The sequence below is a fragment of the Stegostoma tigrinum genome, chromosome 2 (genome assembly GCF_030684315.1).
Source record: "Stegostoma tigrinum isolate sSteTig4 chromosome 2, sSteTig4.hap1, whole genome shotgun sequence".
Taxonomy (NCBI): domain Eukaryota; kingdom Metazoa; phylum Chordata; class Chondrichthyes; order Orectolobiformes; family Stegostomatidae; genus Stegostoma; species Stegostoma tigrinum.
The window spans coordinates 104,973,242-104,997,942 of NC_081355.1; the positions used below are offsets into that span (position 1 = coordinate 104,973,242).

Genomic DNA, 24,701 nt, shown 5'->3' on the forward strand with positions numbered 1-24,701 from the left:
GTAAAGGATATTGTCCAAGAAAACACTCAGTTTTTAATTGTCATGGGTAAACTCAAACATCTGTAAGGACTCTGCCAGCTAACACCTTGAGATGGGCCTACAATTTGAGAGTATTGAAATCACTCTAGGCTTTTAATTGAGTTGCATTGACTGACTATTCCCATCCATTCATAACCAGGACATTCCCATTTCACTTCGACATGGCCCCAAACTCCCCCTTTGTCTTCCTTGGTTCCCTCCCTACAAGCCCTTGAACACATGCTACAGGCTATCCCACCCCACCACTGACTCACTTTTGTTGGCCCCAAGCCTCCATGCAACCTTCCATTTTCCTCCTCCCCTTTCAAAGTGTTTATCAAGGAAAACCACTGACTTCACAGCCAGATGCACAAAGCCAACTGGTGTGCAACATCCTTAAACAGAATGAAGCAGGAGTGACAAGATTCTCATGAGCCACTTATTTTATTTTGAAGGCAGAACACGATTGGAAGAACACTTCATGCTAATGTCAATTCATGCCATACTACATTGCAAGAGCAAACACCACAGGTCAGTGTGAGGTCTGATATACCATAAACACACCCCTGACTTCATCTCTGCATCTCAACCCATCATCAGGAAATTGAAATTCCACATTCCAGTCACTCCACATGCTGCATTTCTTGCTATTACTGGCTTTATAAAATCCTCCCACAACAGTGAAATTTAGAAATTCTGAATGAGAAGCCTGGATTTGGATTATATCAATATTTTCAAGGCACACTAGAACATCGTCAGGAAAAAAGCCAAAGGCCCTTTCTGTGAACTAAATGGTTAATGATAAAAAGTATTATGTGTTATCATTTTAGATGCAACAAACAGCTACATTCTTTTTATGCCACCTTCACCTATCTAATAATCGGAACTCCAAGCACAAACAATGACTGACAAAACATTTTGCATTACTTTCATAATGTCACAAGGTTTTATACAAAGGTCTTCCTGCAAGCCCTATGAATACTGATGAGTGATATTTTGGGTTTTAAGTACCCCTTTTAGGGTGTTTACTGTTAGAATTTTTTTCAGCTTTACTGATAACTTAAGCACAGCCAAAAGTACTTTCTCTTTTTTAATTAAAATACTGCTATTTCACTGAATTATCAGAAAATTTGCTGTTGCTTCACTTCAGATAGAAAATGTCCACATAATTTATTTATTGTGTGTTATGTAATACCCCTGGGGTTTGATTCTGAAAAAGCATCTGCAATCATTTTTTCATCATAATTGCTGATTCCAGTTGTTAACAATGATCATTTTGGCTGTGAATAATTCTGAAAAGTGTTGCTTCACCTCTTGGTCCTAATACGGTAATTTTCCTCTTGTAGTTCAGCACTCTGATGAATAATATTGAGGCTATGAGAAATAATTACTATAAAAATATCTGTTCTGAGTTGCTCAGGATAATACAAAAAAATGGACAAAATTTACTACAGAGAAAATGTCATAATTTCTGGAGGGTTTTTCATTATCTCACCATAGTGTCTAAATCAGTGTTATTTTAGACCATGAAGTACTTGAACTAATGCCCCTTCAATTCACCATTCTGATGTTCCACTCTTTTGGTCTCAAGGGTGCAGGATTGACAATACTAGATAACAGAACTTCTACATTCACTTTTGTGCAAGTGCTAACAATAAGCATTCTCTAAGGTCAAGTGTGGTGTTACTACCATCAAGGTTAGACACTGATACAGTCATGACAGTGGTACTATAACACAGCATCAGACAAGTACCTTCATTTGTAGTGCATGTGATCTGCATTGTCTGGATCTGATCTGTCACACTTCTAAATAGTAAAGAGCATTTTCCATGCTGGAATTTGCATTTCAGGCACTCATTCACAAACTTCAGGTGTTGAATTAAAATGCTACTTAATTTTAAATAATAATTCCCGAGGAATCATTACATTATGTTCTCAACATTAAAATTATACTCTATACTCTACAGTTTAAGACATCTCATGGATTTTAATATCACTGTTGATACAAATAATTAGAATAGGAGTTTAGCTGATGGTTATCTGGAACCACATATCTGCTCCCTATCACAGGTAGTTCCTACTTATCCAATTAAATTCCAAATCTTCTAATTTTTATTTTTAAGTAATTAGCATGTCATCTGTTTTCAAAGATTCAGCTAAAAATGTTTTGAAACAATTGTGCAAGTAATTAAAATTGCTTTATCTAAACAGACAAAGGCATGATGTTAGTCACTTATTGAAAAAGTATGTGCCCACTTCTACCAACATAATGAACAGATTAGGAGTTTTCCTTGCTTACCAATCATATCTTTTGTCTTCTTAAAATGTTTATACCATCTTCCAAATTCTTGACATTTTGCTGCTGATACATTTGCATAGTAAGTGCTGTTTACAATGGAGGAAATCATACTCTGCATTATAAAAACAAAATCTTCAGTCAGTAACAAAAAAAATTAAAATCGGTTTAAGCTTGAGGTATCTATTTCCTCAAATGTTTCAGGCAATGGAAATAATAAAACAAAGTGCTTTCACTTGACACTTTACTTGCAAAGTAAATATAACTTATAACCATCGTTTACGTAAAGAACTTTTACATTCTCTGTCTCCTTTTGAAAAATATTTTTTCTTCATAATTGATTTGATCAATATCAAGTACACTTCAAACAATGTAAAATCAGCTTATCACAGTGGATTATAAAATATTTACAGAATTCCCAAAAAGTGACAAATCTTTTGTTACAATTATTATTATATTTAAAACTGTTTGTAAATATACATACAGTCTAGAAGAATAAGGCCCCACAAATCAACCCCATTCTGATAGAAGTGGTACATTCGTATACAATAATAATTTGAGGTTTAACAGATGGTATATCAATTAGCTGTGAGTCTCAATCAACTTCCAGGCTGTACCTATTCAGCCTTCAAGACAAAGAGTACATTTCCTTATGATATGATTAATTTCCACAAGACTATTTATTCAGCTATGAGTTAATACGTAAGAATTCTGTATCGCCATATTTGAATAATTTGCACAGAATTAATCTAAATGAGGACATTTATTTCTTTATCAAATTAGATTAATTTTATATTGCTTCACTATTCCCGTGAAATCAATTAAAGAAGTGGCTTAAACAATAAGCTTTAAAAACTGTTTTTAAATTAAAATATGATTACTCTATGTTTGATTTCCAAACTGCGTTAAACATACGTGTGAAAGCTGGGAGTCATGTTTTACTCTGGGATGAAGAAGCATATAAAATTTTTTAAAGGAGGTCAAATAAACAGTACTCAACACTGTAAGCTCTCAATTATTAGACCTTGTCCCCAAGAGGTTTGCATTTTCATAACAGACCACTGTATTGTAATCCTGGTGTTTGAGAGAAGACACTATTTAAAATAATACTTCACAGATAGAAATGAAAAGCAGAGAAATACAAATAAGGAAATCTTACAAAAATGAATGTAAATAAAACAAACTTGTCACTAAAGCAAAGTATTGCAGATACTAGAAACTTGAATGAAAGATAGAAAATGCTAAAAAAAATCCTCAAGATCATGGAAGCATCTGTGCAGAGAAAAAAAACACTAATATTTCTGATTTGTGGTTGTTCTTTTCATCAGAACTGTCCTGATGAAAAATCATGAGATGTGAAGCATTAACTCTGTTTTCTCACAAACATCTGAATCAGGAGCAGGTGTAGGCCATTTCATTCCCACGAGAATGCTCTACCACTGAATAAGATCATGGCTGATCTGATTACTCCAAGTTCCTGTCTATCCACAATAATCTTTCATTCATTGCTTATCAAAGTTCTGTCTACCTCTGCTTACAAATATTCAAAGACTCTGCTTCCACCAACTTTTGAGGAACTGAGTTCCAAGAGACACCTCATTACAGTGACCGTCAAGACACCTCAGGATCTTATTTGTTTCAATCAAGTCACTTCTGATTTTCAAAACTTCAGTGGATGCAAGCGCAGCCCGTCCAACCTTCCTTTATAAGACAACCTGCCCATTCAAGTTAATGAAGTGTGAAGCTGGATGAAAACAGTAGGCCAAGCAGCATCTCAGGAGCACAAAAGCTGATGTTTTGGGCCTAGATCCTTCATCAGAGAGGATTCAAGTTATTGGTTTAGTTGCCCATTCAAGTTATTGGCTTTGTAAACTTTCTCTGAACTGTTTCAATGCATTTACATACTTCCTTAAATAAGGAGGCCAAAACTGTACATACTATCGCAGATGGGTCTCATCAATGCCCTGTACAACAGTCCTTACTTTTGTTTTCAAATCTCCGCACAATAAACAAGAACAATCTATTAGTTTTCCAAATTACCAGCTGGATCTACATACTAACTTTTGTAATTTATGCACTTGGACACCCAGTTTCATCTACGCCTCAGAATTTTCTAACCACTCACTATTTAGATGATATGCTTCTTTTTCCTCCTTCCTGACAAAACGAAGAACTTCGCATTTTCCCACAATATACTCCATTTTCCAGATCTTTACCCACTCACTTTGCCTATCTATATCCCTTTGTAACCTTCAATATTTCTTCTTGGCAACTTAACTTTGTGTCATGAGCAAATTAAGCAACCATACCTTCATCATCTTCAAGACCATTTACATAAATTGCAAAACATTGAGACCCCGGAATTGTGATCCTCGTGGCATACCACGCATATATCTTACCAACCAGAAAATTAGTCACTTATGTCTCTTCTCTATCTTCTGCTGGGTAGTCAATCCTCTATTTCTGCCAAATGCAACTCTTCCTACACTATGAGTTTTCATATTTCACAATAACCACTGATATGGCACCTCAGCAGATACTTCCAGAAATTCAAGAACAGCACATCCGCCAGTTCCCCTTATCTACATCACGTTACATCTGCAAAGAACTCTAATAATTATTTAAATCTGATCTTCCTTTCACAAAACCATGTGAACTCTGCTTGATACCTTGAACTTTGAGGTTTTTTTTAAACTTTCCTAGCTCTGCTATAACGTATTTAATAATATGTTCCAATACTTTACCCGTGACAGAGATTAGCTAACTAGCCCAGAGATAGTAGGAACTGCTGATGCTGGAAAATCTGAGATAGCAAGGTGTAGAGCTGAATGAACACAGCAGGCCAAGCAGCATCAGAGACGTGAGTCTAGGCCCAAAACGTCAGCCTTCCTGCTCCTCTGATGCTGCTTGGCCTGCTGTATTCATCCAGCTCTATACCTTGTTATCTTGGCAAACTGACCTGTAGTTTCCTACTTTTGTGTGTCAACCTTTTTTTAATAAGCAAAGTGCTAAATGACCTGGTGAGTGTTTCCAATATTTTCTGCTTTTACTTAGATAGCTACTCAGTGCAAGAGTTTTAAAAAGTATATCGTTTGAATGTATTTCAGGATAAATCAATTCCAATAGGATGAATAATATACTTGACAGGAATGGCGAACATTAAAATATTTTAATTGATCAACAATTCCTAAGTTAAGGTTATGAACACACAGAAATGACAAAAACATTTAATTTTTTTGGTTGGATCCTTCCCGAATGACTCTGCAGCTAATTGAATATTAGTGGTTCTCCAAAACCTTACATGATTTGGAGTCCTAGGCTAAACTGCATTAATGTTCTGCCTGCAATACACTGAAAATAAATTAATGATTAGATGCCAAATTTTATTAGATGACCTAAATCAGGGTCTTGAGGGACACAATATACTGCGTAATAGCTGAAATGAAATTTAACTAAACAAAACAGGCATCAAAGACACAACTGGTTATCAGGCACTGCATTTCTTTCCATTTCTGTCAAAAGAAAACAATTGTATTTTCCCTGCTGCCAGCTGTTCACCGTTACAACTGAACGGAGTTAGCAGCTTGAATTATTCCCTGGGACAGGTGATCCAAATTCAGCACTGGAGTGCTGCTTGTCAGAGATTAAGGGAGTTTAATTCTTTCTGTTGAAAATTTGAGTTGATCTGGGGATAAAACAGGATTCGAATAGTGGAATTTCTTCCTCCCTGCTGTCCAATGAACAATGGCCAGAAATTTAAATATTGTAAAAAGGAGGCTAGACGTTGAAGCTTTTCATCCTCCAATCATAGAACTAGAATGCAAGAAACGGATGTGCGTAAAACAGAAGTCTTCATTTTATATGGCATAAGAAGATTGGTTGAGCAATCAGTGGCATGGAGGTGCAGCAAGAACTGTCAATCGTAATGCTTTATTAATTCAATAAGAATTAAAAGATTGACAGTTAACAGTACTTGCTGCTTCTTCATGCCAGTGTTGGCCTAATCAATCAGCTTAGCACCAAGGGAGGGACAGTAGTTTGTCACAGAGAGGAGCATTCATCAGTCAAGGAGTTGACATATTTCTATACATCAATGTCACACCTGTAGCATGTGTCAACAGTTTATCTGGCAAACACTCTCCAAGTAAATAGTGATTCATGAAAGAAAAAGGTGAACAATCTTTACTGGGGTCAAGGGGACTACAGATAGTCAATCAAGAAGCTTATCCATGGTCAGTCAGGTGGTTGGTCCTACAGAGTCCAAGGATCTCTGTCTTTGCAGTCTGGGGATTGGGCCACAGCTGGACCTTCACAGCAAAGTGAATCAGTCTGGAGATTACAGGATATCTGTTGGGGTATTGTGGAGACAGTCTGGAGGCTGGACTGTGACCAATCCGACCAAGTTAGTCCAGGGATGGGCCACATCTCTCCAGGGCATTTGGTCAATATTGGGCAGGGAGTTTATTAGGGGTTATTCCAAGGCGTGTTGGGGAAAAGGGGTAACTCAAGTTTGGCGATGGGTTTTACTGTACTGCATCACTGAGTAAATGTCAACTGCCATAGGGGCAATTGGAGATCAGAGGGTGAAACAATAGGAGGGGACTAGGAGCTCCAGAAAAGGTGCAGGGATTCAAATGGGTTATGGCAACTCTGGTATCTGCATGGGGAGGGTCAAGGGCTAGCAAGGGTATGGAATTTTCATAAATCATTAGCTCCATGAGTACAGTGGGGGCATTAATAGTTATATAAAGGGGGCTGGCTAAACCATCACCACCAAGCTGTGTTAGCTGTTGCAGTAAGATATACATTAAGAAGGACTAGGTGGAAACCCTGGCCAGTAGCTCTAAAGATTTCAGCTTCCTGAATTTTGACTCCAGCAGCTCACTTTAAGCAGCAAATGGGGATCTGCGTGGCATCTTCCAATCCTTCCCCCCAAAATGCACCCGGATTGTTACTAATGCCATTTTCTTAAGCTTTCAACATTGATGACAAGAAGGGTCAAACAGTACAGGAGATGGGGTTTTTTTATTCTCTCATGGGACGTGAGCATCGCTGGCTGGTCATCATTTGTTGCCTGTCCCTAGCTACTCTTGAGAAGATGGTGGTGAAATGCCTTCTTGAACTGCCACTCTCCAGGTGCTGTAGGTTGACCAACAATGCCATTAGAGAGGAAATTCCAGGCTATTGATTCAGCAACAATGAAGGAATGGTGATATATTACCAAGTCACAATGGTGAGTGGTTTGGAGGGGAACTTGCAGGTGGTGGCATTCCAATGTATCTGCTGCCCTTGTCTTTCTAGACAGAAGTGGTCCTGGGTTTGAAACTGTTCGAGTATCTTTAGTGAATTTATGCAGAGCACCTTGTAGATAGTACACACTACAGCTACTGAGTGTTGGTGGTGGAGGGAGTGAATGCTCATGGATGTGGTGCCACTCAAGCAGGCTGCTTTATCTTGGATGGTGTAAAGCTTCTTGAGTGTTGTTGGAGCTGCACCCATCCAGACAAGTGGGGAGTAATTCATCACACTCCTAACTTGTGCATTGTAGATAGTAGACAGACATTGATAAGTCAGGAGATGAGTTACTTACCACACTATCCTTAGCTGCTGACGTGATCCTGCAGCCACTGTGTTTAAATGGCAAGTCCAGTTGAGTTTCTCATCATTGAAACCACCAGGATGTTGATAGTGGGGAATTTTGGGATGGTAACACTACTGAGTGTCAATGGATGCTGGTGAGATTGTCTCTTAGTGGAGATGGTCATTGTCTGACATTTGTGAAGTGCCAATGTCACTTGCCACTTGTCAGCCTAACCTTGGATAGTGTCCAGATCTTGTTACATCTGAATATTGAGTGTTTTAGTATCTGAGGAGTGCTGTACATTGATGGCAAAAGATAATGGATGGAGGATCATTAAATGGCAATTTCGTAGTTCTATCGAGAATTCATAGGGTGGATGACGGTGCTTAAAATGCACTGTGGTCAAATTCACCTCTAAAATGCACAAGAAAAGTTAATCACTTGGACAACAATCAGAAAAAGGTCACCGGCAATGCTGGGAGGTCTGGAATTTATGAAGAGCTGCACTTCCATCCCAGCTTCTACTTTTTTCATGGTTGTCCAATCACATATTCTCTCTCTCTTACTCCTACAGATAGTCAAAAGAAAGAATCTTGACTGAAGGTGTAGCAAGCACGAGGAGGGGCAAAGGGTTCAGAGGAACCATCTGGCTGGTCCTGCAGCACATAGGAGATCTCAATTTGGCCACAGCTGCCCAGGCATGCTGGCCTTCAGTCTGCTTAAATCAGCCATCAATTGGAGCTGAATTACAGATTCTGTTGATAAAGGGGAGGGGCACTTCAGTCCATTATGCTGTGAAGGTGCTGGGCCCAAGTTTCAGCAGCTGGTGCGGGTGGGGACTCATACCTGAGTTTTGGGTTACAGATGGTTAAGGAGTAGAGAACTTAAAAAGCTGCCTGCCAACCTACTGTCATTTCATCTAACGCTCCAGAACTATAATTTTTGCCAGAGGGCTCCTAAGATAGAGCTAAAATGATATTTGGTTTGTTTCCTGTGATTGGCACATAAACATGGGCAAGCTTGGAGATTGTGCATTAAATATCCAGGACCTGTCAAAATCAAACTACATTTATCTTCTCCATCTGCAACCTGTTTCATGGCAGCACAAACATTCTCTCATATTCCAATTAGGCTGTAACTGAAGGCCTAATCATTTTATTCCTGAACTTTGTCTTTCTAATTTTGTGAAAAAAAATCATGATTTGCTTTCTGATCATTTTATCTTGCACATGATCTAATATTTACATGACCATGCCTGTTAGATATTAAGGACAGTTTGATGCATTTTACTATTTAGCATTCTGTTCTGGGTCTGGGTTTTGGCTGAGAAAGGGGGAATGTGGCAACAGTGCTTAGAGGGAGGGGCATTGGGAAAAAAGGACATATTTATGTATCCAAAGATTAGGTAATTTTATTATAAACTAAAGCATTTTATTTTTGGATGCCAAGTTAAAATATTTCATACACATAAAATCACTTGTAATTGTGCTTATCTGAAGAAGAAAGCCCAAAAGCAATTCAACAAAAAATGTTAGTGCATGATGGCATCATCTAATAAATGAGCTTATCAGTGTGAGAGTAGTCAACAAAAATCATGAAGTAAACCTTGAAAATGGGTCTTTAAAAAAAAATACCCCTGAGGCATGGGTTAGTATTGTTACCACTAAGTAGCGATGTGGCAGGCAGAGTCATGAGTTGCGATGAAGTTATATGATTGCTATAAAAGGGCAGGGGAATGGGAATGGTTAGTTTGGTGTGTGTTGTTATAGAGTAGAAAGGTGGCACAGCTGGGCCTGCGGAAGGGAGATTGGAGCATATATGTGGGGTGAGAGATAAACAGTTTAGAATTTTAGGAAGCAAATGAATCAAAACCCCAGAGAACCACCATGGGCCTTAAGTAGATGCCACCTTGACACTCAGGAAACCTGTGCTTGTCTCAGACCTGTGTGCACGGGTGGCTGCAACAGATCAAGGGGACACATTCCCAGGAATGGGAGCAGTGGCCTGGCAAATCTCCTGACGCACTAACTGCCTTGTAACCAAATTAAAAAAGATCCTGCAGGCTCATCATAATCTCCGACGGTGCATCTGATAAAATTATAATCAGGTCGTTTACCATTCACACGTTTATTATTCTCAAAAAACATACAGCACGGTTAAGTGATTGCTAAAGCAACTAACACAATATTATGTCTTTCAAACTTAACATGGTGTCTTGTGTGACACTAATGATTCCATTTGCCTACAGATCACTTTGTTTGTAAAAACTGAAGGACTGTTGTTACTGACATGTAAGTTTACAGTAATGCCAAGTGTTCCACTATTTATTAAAAGACAAGCTTCAAACTCACATAACTCTAGAAATATTGCCAATCTGGAAATCTTTTCCAAAATAACTAACTTTGGAAAAAAGTAACTCTGAGACATTTTTTGTATTCAAGAACAACAGAGGGAAATTTGTTGTATTTATCATTAAAATGGTCAGTCAACGATGTAGGTATGACTGAAATCTTAAGTTTCTGAAAGAACGGAGTTTGTGATCTTAAGTCACAGATCCACACTGCTGACTTGCTGCACTGAAATGCAACAAACTTTACAGTATATATGTTAGTAATTAAAAGGGAATTGGACCCAGACTGAAAAAAGATTCTTTTGGGAAGCACTTTGGAATTCAATAAGTAAATTGTAGCATTCAAGAGCACTGAAAGGTCTACTTAGAATTAGAATCCCTACAGTGTGGAAACAGGCCCTTTGGGCCAACAAGTCCATACCGAACCTCAGAGCATCCTGCCCAGACTCACCATACCCCCCAACAATCCACACCTCCCTGAACATTATGGACAATTTAGCATGGCCAATCCACCTAACCAGCACATCTTTGGACTTAGATTTATATTACCAAATAACAAACAGCATCATGTCAGTTGTGATGAGTTTTCGCACAAGTAACCAGACCCTATAAGTTTTATGATTTGGCTGGGCTGCTTTTGTGCCCAGGAAATTTCTAGAGTTTACTTCATATGTGAGCAGCTATTCACTTTTCCTATTAATATTATTTAGAAAAACGGTTGTCTACTTGAAAGTGACTATTTTTATTCATTCGAGAATGGTGAAAGTCACGAGGCTAAGCCAGCGTTTATTGCCTATCCCTAATTTTCCAGCGGGCAGTTACCACATTGCTGTAGGACTGGAATCATGTTTGCCACACTAGGTAACAACAGCAGAGTTTCTTTCCCAAAGGGAATTGGTGAACCTAATGGGTTTTTACTACAATTGACAATGGTACCTGCTCACTTTGAGACTAACTTCTTATTGCAGATGTTTTTAAAAATCAATTTCAAGTATCACCATCTGTCATAGTGAGATTTAAACCCACGTCCCCAGAACATTAGTTTGGAGTTCTGGATTTCTAGTCATCTGAAATTATCATTGACCCACCACCATCCTTAATCAATGGAACTGCATGTTACTCCCAACTTTATTTCAAGTATTATTGATTTTTTAAATTAAGATTTTGTTTTCCTTTCAGTATTGATATTCAAGTTTCTAGCTTAATCACGTGCAAATATCAATGTATATTCTACCAAATTCAATGGGCACACAATCCATCACCTTCCCTGATCTCATCTGATCATCTACAGGATGGGTGGATGCCAAACTATATGTGATAAATACTTAAGGGTCAATTGAGCTTGTTAAAAGCTCAGTTGACCTCAATATTACCCGGCCCACACCGTAATAAAGTTGACATGGGTAGGCATATGGGAATAGGCAGCCCTTTCTTTTACATGTTTAAAACTATGTGGGTAGGAATGAAGGGCAGTATATTTTGGGTGTGTCTTTTGTACAGCAGGGGAAACTCATAGAAAATCGTACCCACTCGCTTTCTCCCTTCAAACACTTCAAAATCCACTCTAAGGTTGCCAAACCTTGCCTGCCCAATGTCCCTTAATTACCTGGGTCTGTGCTTCTATTCAGACTTCATCCTGGGATGGGTTGGAGCTACCAGTGGTGTCCACCACTGAGCACTGCTACTGTCAGATTGTTGGATAAACTCATCACCCTCATAGAAGCGTTAATGACCTTAACGATACCATTCAGCCTACTGAGTCTTCACCAGCTCTCCGAGCATCCTGCCCTTCATACCAATCTCCTGTCTTCTGCTTGTAACCGTGCACATTGATTTTATTTAAATAATCATCTATTGTCCTTTAAAATTCCTCAATTGAACCTCTTTCCACCACAATTCAAAATCCAAACTATTCAAGTGGCTTAGTTTTTTTACTCACATCACATATCTGCTTCCTTCATAAATCTGTGCTGTCTAGTTCTTCATCCATTTGTGAACAAGAACAATTTCTGATTTGGAACCTTCTATCTGATCTCAAAGCTGATTTGCTGGTAGCTCAATAGCCCATCCTCTATCCAGTAGCTTGGCTTGACATAGTTGTCAGCAGTCCTCAGGCAAGGTTATGTCAAGGAAGATAGCCTTCAGTCTCGGGGTCCCAGTACACTAAGTCAGGGGCAATGATAACAGTCCAGGGGTTTGGACGTAGTCATTTAGCCACTCAGGGTGGTCAAGTTTAGGACCCTTTCCGCACAGAGGGTGAGAAACCAGATATCAGGCACCCCACCACTCATTGAGCTCTTTCTAACTTTTTCTGTGTGCTGTGTTCATCTGGAATGACAGAAAGGAAAGAATGAATGAGGTGAAAGTGAGTAATAGATCTGATAGTGCTAGTGGAAGAAAGGTGCACAAAGTGAGTGAGTATGCAGTGTAGAGACATTGCAGGGTTAGGAAGGTGGAGGGGTTGGAGTGGGTGACAGTGAATGATGGAGAATATTGCATGCAATATTGAGAGGGTAGAGAATGAGCCTTTCTGGGAGGTGGGTATAGTAGTAGGTATAGAGTGGGTGTTAAGTAGCCGACAGAAAGTGACATCACTTAGGTTATTGATCTTCTTTCTTTACTGCTGAGCAGTTGTTCAGATAGCTGAGATCACAATGACCTGGGTGACTAATTCAGATCAGGCTGCTAAGGTCTGGTATTGCAGCCTTCTTTAAAGACATTGCAGGCACTGGGGATGCCCGTTTGTTCCAGAATATTTCAGCAGGGTAGTTTTTACCGGCTACGGTCAGTGGTACAATCTAGTAGATGTGAGTGAGTACCACTGGAGCATGGTACGTAGCTCTTGAGGTGAGTTAGGATTGGTAGCCTGAGAAAACTTGCTAAGACTCACGAACAGAAATGTTCCAAGGAAATGTACAAAATTGACACTTGGCCAAAAGAAAAAAAATTGTGTTTTACTTCCTGGTTTGCTGCCCCAGAGAATTCTTCAATTGGATTGTCTATTCAGCTTGTGTGATGACTTCAATAATCCTGGACATCAGAGAGTCCCTATAACTGGCTGCAGAATGAAAACAGTCTTGCAATAAGGGAAATTGATGTTGTATGAGCCAACCAATGACTATTCCCATCAAGAGAGAATCCAAACATCTCCTTATGACATTCAGAAACATTATTACCCCTGAATTGCCCATTCATCAAGAAACCAAGATTACCATTAGCCAGCAACTTAACTGGACTAGCCAAGTAAATGCTATGACTACAGGAGGAGGCCAGAGGTTGAGAATTCTGTGGTGAGTAACTCATCTCCTGACTCCCTAAAGCCATCTACCATGTACAATGCATAATGCAGAAGTATGATTAAATAGCTCCCACCTGTAGTTGTTCGTGAGCTCATTGAGCCTGTTGTTCCATGGTGTGCAATCATTCCGTTACCATTCGAGGCAATATCATTAGTGTGACCCCTAATTGAAGAGTTGGTGCTCTGCTCTATTCTGAATTTACATGACTCCCCCTGGTGTTATGGGTCTTGTCACTTCCAGTTCTGTTTTTCTAGCAGCAGTCTGTGTACACAGTCTATATTTATGTGCTTGTTAATAGAGTCCCGTGTTGAGAACCAAGGTTCCAGAAATTCCCTTGCATGTCTGGTGTTCACTTGTTCCAGCATAGCCACTTTATCCAGTCAAATTGATGGCCCTCATTGTCTGTGTGTATTGATACTTGTCTTTATTCAAGGAAATTTCTTGAAGCCTGGTTCTCAACATGGGACTCCATTAACAAACACATAGAAACAGACCCTGTATACAGACTGCTGCTAAAAAAAAGGGAACCAGAAGTGACAAGAATCATCGCACCAGAGGATCATATAAATTCAGAACACCAACGCTTCAATTAGAGGTCGCACTGATGATGTTGCCTAGAACGGTAATGAAACATTTGCACACCAAGGAGCAACCAGCTCAGCGAGCTAATGAACAACTGTATCCACAACCCAAACTATAAAATTTTGCTCAGATCTTCATTTCCTACTTGTCTTATTGAGTGCAGTTCAAGAAACTCAACACCATCCAGGAATAGACTATCAGCACAAATGGCACCCCTCCTTTAACATTCACTTCCTCCATCACTGGCTCATGTTGAATGAGAACTGTTAATTTCTTAAAGGCACAGAATCCCCAAGAAACCAAAGGAAAGGAAACTGCTGGACAAGACTTCACTTTTTGAAACTTGTACTGAAACAAACCAGACAAATCAAAACAATTGAAACATAAATTAATCAGTAAAGGATATTTTAAATAAAAAGGTAAATTCCACTTTAAATGGTAAATACAAACTCCTGTCACCGTATGTCTGTCGCTGGAAGTGCTTGTGTTACATTCTACACAAATGGGGGACCAGGTGCAATATTAGTCTTTCCAACTCACCCTCCACTATGTTGGGTCTCTCACTTTTCACCGAGTTGCTTTAGCTTTGAATCTGATTCTTCTGTAGCCATATTCCATCCAAAAACAGTTAACTTGAACAAGATACGCAGCTCACTGAACCCTCTCTCACTCAACTTCTCGCTGATACAGACTGCCTAGAGATTCTGATCCCTTTAAACAATCTGATGATTTCTGGCAATACTCAAGCAATAACAATCCACAATATTTTGCTCTTTTGGTCTTTATTTTTCTGCTGTTTCCAACTGTATGACCAATATAATGACAAAGCACTGAATTTTAATATACAGAATTTAATGCTGCCATACGGTGGGTTTAAAGGCAGAGGGAGGGGTTGCAGTTAAGCTTCTAAAAGGCAGCGTCTGGTCCTTCTGCCAACACACACTCTATGATTTTATGAGATGCAGTGGAACCATCAGACCATCCTCTTGCCCTTGGGTTTATTAAGGCACTTGGTAGACATTAGATTGTTGCCCTTTTACCCAGGGTGGGGGAAGACCCAAACCAAGCAGGTAGCTTAACAGCTTTTACTGGACTTGCTGGTGTCAGTTATGGGGAAAGTTGGGGGAGGGGTATCTCTTTGTATCTTCCCATCTCCCAAAAGGTTATACCTTGTGTCAAGTATCCAAGTTGGCATCTAAAATGCAACAGCCCCTCGAACATCCTCACCTCTTATTTTCCTGTCTAATCCCCATAATCTTTGACACCTTGTTGAACAAAATATCCTACTTCATAATGACTTGGAATTATTGTCACTTGTTCCTTCATCATTGTTGAGTCAAAATGCTAGGATTCCCTACCTAACAGTGAGTGCATCTTCCTCAAAATAACTGCCATCATCCTTCTCATTAGCAGTTGGGGATGTACAAGAAATACCGGCCTCACCAGTGAGATACACATCCCACAGATATATAAATTGAAAAAAAGGTAGAATCTGGAGCAAGTTATAGAGAAAACCTTTGTAAAAATACTGCACTCTTCAAATGTCATCATAGATTCAGGATAATTCTTTTTTATGCAATCACATTAATTTTAATAAATGAGACTGACAGGAATTTCAGTTATGAGACATCATATGATTAACAATGAATGGGATACAACTATTTTTTAAGCAGTTTAAAGATTCTACAGCCAGACATCCCTGCACTGCAAGCAAGATTACACTGTGGGTCAGGTTTTGGTATCTAAGTCAATGTCACACATAGTGTAAAACATCTGTTAAATCTTTTTCAAAGATTAAATCATAACTCACATGTCTGTGCCCATTCAATTATTAAATTAAAAAATGGTAATCTTTTTTGAACTTTGTCTTCATGCAAAGTTGAGTCAAAACTTTTGTGAACATTATTGCCCAAGTTTGTATGTTTTGTTCTGTACTGTAATAACATTGACTTGGCATGTTCTGTCCTAGGATTTCTCTAGACTAAACAATATTATGGGCCAAATTTGTTGAAACCCATGGCAACAACAAGAAGAAACCAATGTACTAATATCAATGCATTGATCTGGAAAAAAAGTTGCTGCAGCTATTTATAAATTTGCTAATTGATTATTAGTAAATTAGATTTTTTTCATATTTCTTTTCACTTAATCATTACAGTGAAAACAGAATGAACATTTAAGTTCCTTGGATTCAAAATTCTGTATGAAAAGTTAATTATTGATGTACAGTAATTGAGTGACTCATGATATTTTTAATGAACTACTCTGATATTCTGATACCATCACCCTTCTGAAATGGCAGATATTAAAATATAGATAATGATGTTCTAATGAATGTGAAATATTCATGACAAACAGTGAGTTGGTTTCTTGTGCATTTTTTTTCAACAGCCCCTAAAGTAGCTCCTAATCCTTTTCTTTGTACTTTAAAGTCACTAAAAAAAGTCTTAATAATTGAGAAGGCTATTGCCAAAGCTAACTGTGGTATATTAAAGGGAAGGTTTTGCTCCAAGCTCTGGAGTATTTCTCTGAAAGTAGAGATTTTCTATTTAAGTATTTGGAGGAAGGTAAGAGTTACAATGAATGAGCAATTGACAGGTTTAAACATTCACACATGCCTTGCAATAATAAAACCATGCACAGATTAAACAACAAAAAAAAATGTCCTGGTACTTATGTGAGATGGTCAAATAAATGAAGAATTATTAAGCTACTGGTTGCTAGGAAAGTTATGTGATACCATTAAAAGTTGGCAAACACACTTTTTATTTAGCCTACTCTAACTGTATATAAATATAAAATATTCATGTTAATAGATATTTTTTAATAAACATGTTCAGACATGTTATGACACACCTCTGAAACAAGAAAGACTTGAATGTGGACCTTCTGGCTCAAACATTACCGCTGTACCAGAAGAGCTCTAATATTCAGTTTACCATCCAAAATAAATAGGATGAGATGTTCATGTATGAAGGAAATTATTGCTGCAAACTGCTATATTTTTATAATATTATCAAATGTATGTTTCTTACCCATAAAGTAAAATGATATTGCTGAGGAAAACAGTCAAATTTGTTTGACCGGTTCCGATTTAGCCCAAATCTTATTTAATTTCCCAGGAACTTATGTTTTCGAATGTAAGAGCATTTTTGTTTTATTGCCGGATTTCAACATATATGATTAGGGAACTATGAAGAAATGACAATCAAGGGTGTGATGGTCTTATAATTAATAGCTTATGATTTGTTTATTTGGGTGTAAAGTTATCCTTCAGGTAAGGACATGCTTAAAAACAGCATTACACTACAGGTACAACAGACCTCTGACAAGAATTTACAGTCTAGTTACCAGTCTCAGACCAGGTTCTAGCTAGGCAGAACCATGTTTATGTTGCTTGGCTCCTGCCTGACTGGAAATTTAACTATCCTGTATAGGAGAGAACTCTGCACATACCTGTATACATGCATACGCATGGCTGTTTACTCAAAAGTTAGACGTTTAAATTGTCTGAGAACAGGAAGGGGAAATTTCTGTTCACTAAAGATTTAAACTAAGTTCAGCTAAGTTTATAAAATTGTTCAACTCATTCCCAGAATGCTTTGCAAAGCTGGTTTCACACTGCATTGGGCTTCTAGTGGTGTGAGATTACTTCCTCAAGGGACTTGCACATTTCCGTGCTGCAATTAGATTGGATCTTGACTTTGAGCTAACACTGCCAGTTTAACAATATAATGAGAAAACATAAAGGATTGGAGATCTGTCACTGAGAAAAAGTGACAAAGGCAATTATAGGTCCTAGAGGATTACATCTGAAGTGCATCTAGATATTTTCTAATCAACCTGTTCAGAGATGTTATTACACACCTCTGGAGCAGATGGTTCTTGAACACAGACTTCATATCTCAGATGTAGGCATTCTCCCTGAACCACATTTACAAGGAATCTTTTAAGTTTTTCTACCCGCAACTGTAATTGACCAGCTCAGCAAACATATGAGTATTTCTTGACCTTGGTGGTCCACGTTCAAGTCCCACCTGACATCAAAGAAATAAATAGGTTGATTCAAAAATGTAACATACAAAAGGTGGATAATCAAAAAAAAAGCCTTTCCAGCTGAATGCCAAGCGTTGTCTGATGAACAGAAAGGGTTAGTAACAGAAGGTCATCCAGCTGCAAAACCACCCACCAAATCCAAAAAGAATGATCTCTCAGCATTGTGGCAATCACATGTAATATAGGGAAAACTGAAAGGGGAAGGAAACAAGCTGAGCTTAAATCTATTTGAATACAGCTGGAATGAGACATGTTGTTGAAGTTTTTCATCTTGTATTCATCAAATAAATGCAAAAATGCCAAATTTTATCCAATCACAAATTTGTACCATATCAAAGGAAGGGTGCTAATCTGTAAGCAATTTGACTCTGATTGGCAGAAGCATTGCAATGTTGAAAGCAATGGGAGACTATAGACGCCAGGAACTCTCAGGTAATTTTAGAAAAGACTCAAGGCTTGAACATGTTCCTTGTTTACGGTGAATGTTGCTTCTAGCAATCTTCTTTAGAATTACAAGTAAACAAGCAAATTTAAAAACGTACCTGCTTGGTCATGCTCATAAATATCTAAGAGCTTGGAAAAAGGGAATGGAAAACACAAAATGGAAAATAAAATACTGGCTAGTGAGATGAAAGCAGTTTCAGAGGACAATAGTGAGACAACAAGTTGCATCAATAAACAAAAACTTGTATTCATATGGAGTTTTATGATATTAGAACAACTCAAATGTCTCATATGGTGAAGTGACTCATTTTTCTGGAGTGCAATGACAGTCGACATGCTTATAATGCATCAACTCTATAACAGTACCAACGAAGTCAAAGGTTATGTGGGGCAGACAGGAAAGTGACATTAAGAATATGGTCAGATTAGTCATCATCATTTGAAAGACAGAGAGACTTGATGGGCTGAATAGCCAACACGTACACTTATTCCTTACATTGTTAACATTCTCCAAACAGCAACAAGATAAAGAACCTGTTTCCCTGATACTGGTTGCATAAGAACATTGGCCAGGCCAGGAGTGAACTCTGCTGAATAAATTGCTGTTCTTTAGACAATGAAATGGAACCTATAATAACCTCCTGAAGAGATGGGTGGGGCTCTAGTTTGAGTTCTGTAACCTTCAATAGGTCTAAACACCTTCACTACGAGACTGACACATCAGCCTAAGTTATGCATTCATGTCATACTGCAGGGCTTGAATCCAGAATATTCTGACCCAGAAGTGTGCAACTTAAACTAACACTGAAATTATACCAGTATTGGTGCGGTGTCCGTGTCACCAGCTTGTGATGTTCTAGTCCAAAGCAACTAGTTGCAAACCCAACTTACACCTGCTGAGGCTTTGGGATTTTTCAAGTTGTACTTTGGTGAGCTGCATTTCCAGAATATGTCATTCAAATACCCCTTCCAAATCAATGTAAAATTCGCTTAACCATAATTGGTATTTTAATATAATTAAAACTTTTTTTAAAGTCTGCTACTGTTTAGAGTTCCTAGCTACAGCTACTAAATTTTACTAATACTCCAATTTAGAGCTCACAGAAACACCATATAAACAAAGTTCTACCTTTTCAATACTCACGTAACTTCTGTACCAATAGACAGTAGACAACAGGTGCAGGAGTAGGCCATTCGGCCCTTCGAGCCAGCACCACCATTCATTATGATCATGGCTGATCATCCACAATCAGTATCCTGTTCCTGCCTTATCCCCATAACCCTTGATTCCACTATCTTTAAGAGCTCTATCTATCTCTTTCTTGAAACTATCCAGAGACTTGGCCTCCACTGCCTTCTGGGGCAGAGCATTCCATATATCCACCACTCTCTGGGTGAAAAACTTTCTCCTCAACTCTGTTCCAAATGGCCTACCTCTTATTTTTAAACTGTGTCCTCTGGTTCTGGGCTCCCCCATGAACGGAAACATACTTCCTGCCTCCAGATTGTCCAATCCCTTAATAATCTTATACGTCTCAATCAGTTTACCTTGTAAACTATTTTCAGAGCTTACATTTCAATTTAAATTGTAGGAACATTATTGAGTAGTTTTGGTCTGTGACTATTTTCATGTCAGATACAGTGCTGAAAAATGAAAATGCCTGAGGATTAAGGGAAATAAATCCTCTTGACTCTATAAAAAAAAACTAGGATTGTACTCTGGTGACGGTCACGCCTTCACGGGTCCCATGAATTTTTCAGTGGGACCAATGCATGAACAGATTGGGCAATGGCTTCCTCACGACTAAATGGATAGAATTTGCACCTCCTTTACACCCTAAACATGCGTGTCAGGCATATTAATCCCTAACCCTGCATGTTACTCACCAAGGACATCCTAAATAGGATATATTCTTATATTTTACTTCATTTACGTACTGGAATGTTTTTTCTTTTGCTTTAAACATTGTTGGGCAGATTTTGTTAACTAAATTGTATTATGGAAATGGTGGTAAATAGTTCTGTGCACGAATAAGCAGCAACATTAATAAATTACTGTATTAAAACTTTCCTTCACGGGTAGATGTTTTTCTAGCACAATCTGGTACGGAATCTAAGCCTTATATAATTGATTGGGGTGTGGATTCAAAACATTTCAAGTGGTTTGAATCATTTAATTTATATGAAAACCTTGACCTTATCTGTTTCTGCTTGGAATCAGAAGCACATCACTGTCAAAATTTTGCTACTGTAACATCAAATGTCATCTTTTAGCAGAACATATCATTCCATTGTAATGAAAAACATTGTATCCAATATTAACACTTCTAACAATGAATGACTTCTACAACAACCAGTCAGTTTTGAACACATTTAAGTTAATAAATAACTAAGAATGACATACGTAGTGATAACACAGTTGAAGCGTTCAGCAGACATTAAGTTAAAATTCTAGGCTTATATATTTTAGTTGAACCCCAAAGGTTACTTGATAATGTTTAGCTCAGTTCCTGGTATCCAGGCTTTGAAAATGTGCATTTTAAGGAATTTTCAAACCAGTTAGAACATTTCAAGGTTTCCAGTTTCTTTTTGGAGTACCAAACAATTGAAATGGATGAAACTTTAATTTGGGCCATAATTAATACTGGTTTATCATGAACGAGCCTGTAGGCAATGAAATTTCTTACATTGCACAATAAGAAGAATTTAAGTTTTAAACCATGAATATTACAGATGATGTTCTATAAACTTAAATGGTGATTGTTATAAATGAAAATTAAATAAATGCAAAAATTCAAAACCACTTGTAAGATTTGATTTTGTAAAAAAGTGTAATCATATTATGTTTGATTTTGATGCAAAGAAATGCTGCTGCAGTACTCAAAATATTTTAATAAATTCTCTACTGTTCAGGTTTATTAATTATTACTATTATTAAACTATTTTAGTAAATCCCTATAAATACCTGGGAGAGGGGGCATTCTTTTGCCAGTGTGCTCTGGTTCATTTCCTTCAGTAGTTCCTTCAGAGCATTTCTGACAGTTGTATGAGTCCACTGTTCAGGTGGCAAGTCTTCCAGTTTTGGGCAACTGCATTATAAAATATATCACATAAAAGGAAGAAAAAATAGGACATTTCAGGGCTGGTTCATGATGCAACATTCCTTCAAGATAGACAGATTTCATTTGGCACATCAAGCAGATGCATCTAGAGATTGCTCTCAGTCTCCTGATTGTTCTGATTAGTTAATTACTTTATACAACACATCTGCTGTATTGATGCATGAATTATACATCAGCTGCATGTGGCGACTATTATTTCTTGTTACTTCTACCTTCTTGCTCCAATGCGTTTGGTAAAATAATTCAGGCATTTAGAGATGTGCAAGTTTAAGACAGAGATGAAATAGTAATGATGCCATGCAATTGTTGAGGCCCAGGGACTTGCATGTTGTGACTAACCTGTGTAACTGAATTTTCAGTGTGACCACATGATACACATCCTGCAGCATGTCTGCTACTGTGGCATCCGGTGCATCTGTCACATATGAGAGAGGGACTGGATTCCACTTCCCAACCTGGATCAGGCCTGTGACAGTCAACAGTAAGTAAAGTAAGAAACATCAGCTGTTATTTCACTACATGATGCTAATACTTTTAAACAGGTAATAATGTACATTTCTTCAATTATTTTGTTCTAACATAATATTATATCCCAATTCCTTAATTCTTACGAGTAGAAAAGTGTGATAAATATGAAATTTGCATTATCAGTTAACAAAAAGGAGCTAGTACTCCCCCCTACACTCCATCATTAACTCGGTCAAACATACTAAACAAGTGTTATTACTAGAAGTGTAACATCTTTTGATGCACCAGAATTAAATAGCTACAAAATTCAAAGGAAAACTGAATTTTAAAAAAATCTCTGGCAAAAGTATTTCAAATGTTAGGGATTTTGCTTCAATATTATAAAGCCACGAATTGTTAATAACAAGCATTAGTGATTGAAAAAATATTTGAGCTTATTCTCCATTTATCCAGTTTAGATATTTAGGGTAACCTAAACTTCAATTTTTTTTCCTCTCATTAGAAAACATATTTGAATATTTTGTACTAAATAATAATACCTACTTTTTGTATTAATTAATAAATAAATTAATATAATTTTAGATATAAAAGCAGTGTTTTTAGTGTCAACATTAATATTTCACACTATAGACCTTATGCAAAAATAATAAACACCCTTGCTTTACTAAAACTGAATATCAAAATTAAAAAGTACATTTCTTGCTACATAAAATGATTCATTTAAATTTCAGAATTCTGCACAAAAATTCCACAACAATGTGAAACTGCAGTAAAAAAACGAGATGATGTTTTCTCAATAAATTGTGTATCAATTTCATGATATGTATTGTGCATAAAAAGTGTAATAGTTTTCAACATTGCTAAAAAATTTATCACTATGCTAGAAGCCTCATTACTGTCACAGGTAGTGACAGGTCTTTCCTGAATTTTTGGCACAGACTGCTACATGTTTCTATTTTTCTCCTTTGAGTTGGGAATGTAAACAAATTTTTCATTTCTGCACATGTCAATAACATGACCTGAAAAAAAATTACGTAACTTTTGAAAACAGTGTATTAAACACAAACTTTAGAATGTGATGAGATGAAATGCAGCTTTAATTCTTAATGCAAATATGAAATGATATACCTTTAGCCTGAGCAGCAGAACTGTGGGAATATCCAAGAGAAAGCAGTGCCATCTCCACTAGTTGGTTAAATAACATGTCTTTCCGTACCAGAACAAACTCTGCATGTTCTTCCTTACTTTCATACTCAATAGGGCTTTCAAAGTGTTCCACCACACAGAAAACAGGAAGCATATTTCCTACAAGAATAAGAAATGACTTCTACATCTTTTAACACTGCACATGCTACAAAAGGGTGTTTTTTTAAACATGATTCTAACAAGATTTATTAACATCTACTGTAAACTATAAATCACTGCACATTAAAAAAAACATAAATCCAATAAACTGTACATTATATCAAACATATATATGGATCACTTGTTTGAGCATCTGAGGAGACTGGGTTGCCGAAGCTCCCATCAAGTTCAATTTTACGAAGTAAAAGTCAATGTTCCTTTAACTCACTAATGGGTTTGCTCCACCTGTTTAACTTTACAGAATGATTAGCCGTTACAGTTTTAATGGATAAGTTCAAAATCATGCATAACACAAGATTATGCTCTGCCTTTACAGTGTTATATTATCATTCATCATTGAAAGCTTTGTAAAGATAGCCCTGCTTTTATAACTCAAGTTGTATGTTTGGCAGATCTAAGAACTGTTTATACAGCTCTTAGGATACTGACTAAATATGACATCATTAATTTATTATCATCTTTTTTCCAAACTGTCATCATTTTCCTTCTCTTGAAGTGGATAATCTTTCTTGATCGTTTATTTCACTAGCTGCTTCCTATTACTAATACTTGACTAAATTTCCAGGGCCAGCAACTTTATAACCTTCTAGTATTAAAGCAGTAGGTAATGGTCACCAATCAGTTCTAAAAATACTCAATGATGTATATATGAAAGGCAGCATGAAGCTCTCGCATTAGGTTTACGAGTCTATGTAAACAACACATCTGCTGTAAGAAGTAATCAAGTGTATAGAATCCTTGTCTAAAATTGTACTGGCATCACAGTCTGCAAATATCACATAATGCCAGAGACAGCTGAAATCTTCTATTCAGGAATTTATGGCACTTATAACTTTGCAGGGATCATGAGACTGTTTGATTCTGCTCCAGTTCTTGATGGCAAATGTTAATACACTCTGTTTGAAAACTGTAATAAATTATAATTTTTGTGCTTTTAACCTGGCTTCCTTTATACATATATGCACTTGGCTAACAATCAATAAATAGGGTAATCAAAAGCAGAGGCCAAGGAATTTGCTGAAGTGCCTTTTTCCAGTTCTAATAGATAAAGATCTAACAATACAGACTGCTGTGTCCATTCATTTCATAAATAATACATTCCTTGTTGTCTGTAAATAGA

At 37.4% G+C, this 24,701-nt stretch overlaps 1 protein-coding gene across 4 annotated transcripts in view; it reads right to left on the bottom strand.

The window, feature by feature from the left end:
* LOC125460384 (DNA-binding protein SATB1-like) overlaps positions 1–24,701 on the bottom strand; it is a 141,009-nt gene that overhangs the window by 102,374 nt on the left and 13,934 nt on the right. For all 4 annotated transcript variants that reach the window (XM_048547834.2, XM_048547851.2, XM_048547827.2 and 1 more), the window contains 4 exons: positions 23,345–23,521; positions 22,088–22,214; positions 21,592–21,715; positions 2,318–2,429 (listed from right to left, as the gene is read on the bottom strand). In XM_048547834.2, the coding sequence (XP_048403791.1) occupies positions 2,318–2,429; positions 21,592–21,715; positions 22,088–22,214; positions 23,345–23,521 (540 nt within the window). The remainder of the gene's footprint in view (positions 1–2,317; positions 2,430–21,591; positions 21,716–22,087; positions 22,215–23,344; positions 23,522–24,701) is intronic.